The 5,340-nt window shown below is 46.7% G+C and overlaps 1 protein-coding gene across 1 annotated transcript; it reads left to right on the forward strand.

The window, feature by feature from the left end:
- The first annotated feature begins 284 nt into the window (after positions 1 to 284).
- LOC136453117 (vacuolar protein sorting-associated protein 36-like) lies at positions 285 to 4,881 on the forward strand. Its single transcript, XM_066453690.1, has 8 exons — positions 285 to 1,045; positions 1,129 to 1,329; positions 3,341 to 3,434; positions 3,521 to 3,578; positions 3,752 to 3,821; positions 4,035 to 4,170; positions 4,254 to 4,338; positions 4,415 to 4,881. The coding sequence occupies exons 1-8, from the start codon at positions 407 to 409 to the stop codon at positions 4,470 to 4,472; spliced, it is 1,341 nt and encodes a 446-aa protein (XP_066309787.1). The 5' UTR covers positions 285 to 406; the 3' UTR covers positions 4,473 to 4,881.
- The last annotated feature ends 459 nt before the right edge of the window (positions 4,882 to 5,340 follow it).

The following is a 5,340-nucleotide window of genomic DNA, read 5'->3' on the forward strand; positions in this document are numbered from 1 at the left end:
CTAGAAGGGGTGTTTGGAACGCAGGAATCCATAACACAGGAAAAACGCTGGAATCCTTGACACAGCATGAGCGCAAGCACCGTAGGAAATTTTCCTTTGAGTTCGACTGGATATTTTTTCCCAACGTTTTGTACAGCATAGGAATCTTTTCCTTTGGAAAGGGACATATCTTTCCTTCAATCAAATAGCCATCTTTAAAAACTTTCCACAGAAATACAATCCTTTGAAATTCGTTTGTCATTCCTTCAATCTAAACAGCCCCTTAAGGAATGGAAGGAAGAACTATTCTGGGCATTGGCGGCTCCACTACGGTGCTGGGCCGGAGGCCGGAGCGGTACGCAGCCCCTCTCCATAAGTCCAAGCAGTTAGCACAGGAAAACCCAAACACACCTGCAGCACCGTCGCCATGTCCGCCGCCGCAGCCGCAGCCGACTGGCTCCCGTCAGCGTCCGTGACGGCGTCCGGCCGCCCGGTGCTTTCCGCAGGCGAGGTGGAGCGGAATCTCCTCCCGCTCGTGGACCTCGAGCCCGAGGAGAACCCGCGCCTCGCGCCCCTCCGCACCTGCCTCCTCGCGCTCACTTCCCACCGCCTCATCTTCCTCCACGAGCCGTCCCGCTCCGCGCGCGGCCTCCCGCTCGCCGCCGTCGTCCATGCCTACCCTCCCCACCGCAGGCACAGCCACAACCCCCTCCGCTCCCTCTTCTCCTCCTCGTCTTCCTCGTCGCAGCATCCCCGCATCCGCCTCCAGATCTCCATGCCACCCGCGCGGTCGGAGGTCATCGCCATCGTCGTGACCTGTAAGGCTGACGTTGGTGTGTTCTTCGGGAGGATGCTCGAGGCGATCCGTGCAAGGGCTTGGGAGGTGGCCCCCGCAGCTGCTCCGTCGAGCGGCACGCCGGTGGCGGAGGGGGCCGCGCCTGCGGAGGACATCGCGATCCGGATGCCCGTTGTTGGGGTCTCGGGGATACTGCGGATGGAGCAGGAGTCATGGGAGAGCGCCGGGCAGAACTTGCAAGATGCGTTCCAGGATCTCAATGCCCTCATGGTTAGCATTGCACAGCTATCATCTGAGATTGATCACCATGGTTTAATTTGAACTCAATTATTATTATTTTTTATATGCTCCAGAGCAAAGCTAAGGAAATGATGCAGTTAGCAGAGAAAATGAGGCTCAAGCTATTAATGAACTCATCTACTGAATCAAATTCCAATGATGAAGAGATGGGTTCTAAGCAAGACATGCAGGATTTGCTATTGAGTGTTGGCATTGTGTCTCCTGTGACGAAAGAAACTGCTGGTGCGTTGTATCATCAGCAGTTGTCACTACAGGTAACATGCAATTGCTTTTTATGTAGCTTATTTTGGACTGTAAATTGGCTTCGATAATGCACGAATTTTGTAAGAAGTTTGTGTAGATTAGATCAATATTTAGTTCAGCGCTTGATTGCCATATGGCTCAAGCACAATAATATACTTAAAGGGGCAGACCCAGTGCCGGAGGCTCCCACAATAATATACTTCCAGGACAAATATCTTTCTCCTCCATATGGTGGGAATCACAACTTCTTAGTGGTTAATAATTACAGTTCATTTTCATATGTCAGCTAGACTCCTCAACCATTTAGTACTACTACTAGAATTTATTCAGGAGCTCTGGCCCCATCTTGACAGTGAAGATGTGTACATAGATCAAATATTTAGTTTGGGGTTCACACCATATGGATTATGCACATAGTATATATACAGGAAAAATAGCTTGTGTTTCACATTTTTGTAAGACTCAATTCAACCCAAAAGCGCAGCTTATCGTGAGCTTGTCCCAGAAGTGCTTCCACTGGTAGAACGAGAAACATGAAAAGCTAAGGGCCAATTTGGTAGAGCTCCACCTGATTCTTGAGCGTTTTTTAGCTCCTAGCTCATAGTGTAAATGGAGAAGTGATTCTTGTCAGCTCTCGCACCAGCCACCAGAATCCAGTTGCATTTGAACCGTTTAGTAGAGCTCCATAGAATCCGCTCGAAGAAGCTGGGAGCAGAGCTCTATCAAAGAGGCCCTAAGAAGTCATCGTGGCGCCCCCCCCCCCCCCCCCCCCCCCCCTTCTCAGCTTTCTCCCTCAACTCGCCACACCTCCCTCCTCTACACTGCTCTCCTCCCCGCATGACCCCCTCTTCATGAATGCATCCGCCTCCTTGTAGTAGTAGCACCGCCCTGCATTGGCCTCCCCGCAGCGCCGCCACGACATCGCATCCACCTCACCACGGCGTGCTTGCGGAGATGGCATGCCCACATCAAGGTCGTGATCAACACCACCGCCGCCACCCAGGAGAAGGTATAACGTGCACCTCTGAGCTGCTGGCGGCACAGCTTCTCCGCTGGCTCTTGGCCATGCTGCCCTCTTCTGGTCCTCTGCAGGCCAAAGCTCCTCCGGTGGCTCACGTGAGTTTGATTTATCAGCTACAGGCTCGATTTGGGTGACTTTCGGTTCGATTTGCCTAGCTAGGTGCTCAATTTAATTGCCTGGAAGGTTGATTTGGGGCAGCGACGATCTCAATCCGGTGGTCAACGTCAAGGTCAGGAGCTTGCTTTTGTTTCGCTCCCATGATGCCAAATGGGCAGCTTTTCCTATACAGTGCTTCTTAGAAAAGATTGCTTATAGAGAAAGCCAGCTTCTGTGAAAAGCACCTAAAAGTTACGCTCTTCCAAACAGGCCCTATATGTTTCTCCTCCATCCAGTGGGAACCCGAACTAATAGTGAGTAATTACAGTTCATTTTCATATGTGAGCTAGACTCAACCATTTAATAATTTACTATTACTAGAATTTATTCAGGAGCTCTGACCCTATCTTGTCAGTGAAGATGTGCGCACAGATATGGGAAGGGGTACATTAAAGGAGAAATCTCGAGAATATTATCATTTACTCCCTTTGTTTCACTATGTTTGTCCATGGCCTTGGGATAATACGTCCTGCAATGTTTGTCAAACGAGGATATCAAGAGTTTAAGTTGCTGCCACATTTCGAATCTCTACCACTAATTAAATGCTTTCAAGCAAGAGAAATAGTTGTGTCACGTTTTGAATTACTTCGATTTTTTCCTTGTAATTAGTACTGTCTTGGGTAGTGTGCATGATGTGCTATGGACGAACATAGTGAAATGGAGGGAGTATATTCAATTGGCAGGAGGCAAGGATAAAAGTTTATTCATGCCCTCAGAGAATCAGAGTTTCCTTTTAATCTGAGAGACAGTTCCATATTCTCCATTCCTCCTTAAGTTTCTAGCTGCATTATACTAAGTGTCAGACTTGTTATTTGCCAATGATTAAAATATCCGTTCGTTGTCAGCTGGCGGACTTCGTAAGAATACCGCTTGAGAAAGCAGGTGGTATGATGGCACTAGTTGATGTTTATTGTCTCTTCAACCGTGCTAGGGGAACAGGTCTGTTTTTTTTTCTGTTAATAATATGTATATAGAATTCCCTTGATACTTGTGTTCTGAAATTAGTTTTGTTTATTTGTTTCTAGAGTTAATCTCACCAGAGGACCTTTTGCAAGCTTGTTCGCTGTGGGAGAAAGTTGATGTGTATGTATATCATGCTTTTGATGATTACCGAACTAGCTAAGTTTACTTTTCTGAAGACAATCCAGGATATGGGAATAGCAAAGAGTAAATCAATGCCTTTCCAGCTGGCTCGTCACCAGCCATTGATCATGGTTTTGATGTTTTGCTTATAGATGTTGATTTGTAATGAGCAGCCCAGTCATGCTCAGGAAATTTGATAGTGGAGTGAAGGTGATCCAGACCAAGACACATAGTGATGAAGAGGTAAGCAATCACAACAATAAGCCTTAATGCATACTGAATGCCCACTAAACCACATATTGCAGCCAGTCAGCATCGACTCTGTTAGTGGATTATATTGCCGCCACAGATTCTGCAGTTGTCTATGTTTGTACTTTGTACATTTGCCACTAGCATTGTTTTTAGCACTACTACTAGGCACTATCAATCGCTGAACTTTTTCCTCAACAAACATAGGTATTTGCAAGAATCTCATCACTTGCACAGAAGCCGGATGCTCTTCAGAAAGGGATTAGCCCAAGTGATGCTGCATTCACACTGGGAATTGCTCCAGCTTTAGCGAAGGAGCATCTTCTAAATGCAGAAAACAAAGGTATGCGTGGCTGTAACTTTCAAGTATTTTGCAAGCCACGTGTATGATCTGAAAATGAAACTGACTACCTCTATTTCTCTCAGGCCTGTTCTGCAGAGATGTTAGTCCAGATGGATTCCGCTTTTTTATCAATTTATTTAATGAAATTGATGCCCAAAATATTTACTCGTAAGAAAATCACAGCCCTGGCTCCCTGCAAGTTCCTTTTCAGATATTACCCCTTTATTGATTGTGAACTTTGCAGGCAAAAACCCCATGGGCTGTACAACGCTTGGATCTCCGTTGCGATGGCATCTCACTGACACTGGTTAGATCGACTGGGATATATTGAGACACTAGTTGATCAAGCTGGACATTGGTGCAATTATAGTATATTCTTTGAAAACGTTCGATCATGCCAGACATTGATGCGATCATAATGTAAAAGGGCGTACCAGTGCAGAGAGCTCCTGCTCTGTGCTGGGTCTGGGGAAGGGTGTCAGTGGCAAGCCTTACACTCGCCTGTGCAATGCGAGAAAACCGCGACTCGAATCTGGGACCTTTCGGTCACATGCAGTAAGACTACCGCTTGCACCAGGCCCGCCCTTCGGTGTGATCATAATGTATCCTTTGAAAACGTTAGTCTGCATATCTCGCCATTATGTACCATAATAACACCAAAAGATGTGATATGACAAATCCATTTGTTCTGTTGAATGAAAGAGCATTTGAGTGCAATGTATGAGGATTCGGTCTGCATTGGTAAGTGTATTAGCATGCGACCAGAGCAACATTTCTGTACTGCCTCCATCCAAAAATAATGCAACTCTGGTATAGTCCTAAGTTGAAATATCTCTATTTTCAGTAAATTTATAAAAAAAAACTATAAAAATATAGGGAAAATTAATTTCATAGCATTGAAAGATCGCATCATTCGAAAAATACCATCGAAAGACTTCAAGAATGAACTGTTACCTTCAAATATCATTTTGTCACGGTGGTCGCTTTTGCTGTGAATCCCTCCGTCGAGGCACACTTTTTTCCCCATTTCAGAGAAACAGAGCACACACGCCGCCGTACAGGCACAAGCCCGATTCGCCCTGGAGAGGGCACGACGGCCGTGACTGACCAGCTGGCGGCCTTCGCGGTGGCCGACTGCACCTATCGAGGCATGGCCGGACATGGCTCATA

Source organism: Miscanthus floridulus, chromosome 5 (genome assembly GCF_019320115.1).
Source record: "Miscanthus floridulus cultivar M001 chromosome 5, ASM1932011v1, whole genome shotgun sequence".
NCBI lineage: Eukaryota > Viridiplantae > Streptophyta > Magnoliopsida > Poales > Poaceae > Miscanthus > Miscanthus floridulus.

Bases quoted from the DNA above. Each gene is read 5' to 3' on its own strand.
- LOC136453117 (XM_066453690.1), top strand. From the start codon at position 407: ATGTCCGCCGCCGCAGCCGCAGCCGACTGGCTCCCGTCAGCGTCCGTG. The intron at 3,579-3,751 runs GTATGTATATCA...TGTAATGAGCAG, and splicing joins CTGTGGGAGAAAGTTGATGT to CCCAGTCATGCTCAGGAAAT. The intron at 4,339-4,414 runs GTAAGAAAATCA...TGAACTTTGCAG, and splicing joins GATGCCCAAAATATTTACTC to GCAAAAACCCCATGGGCTGT.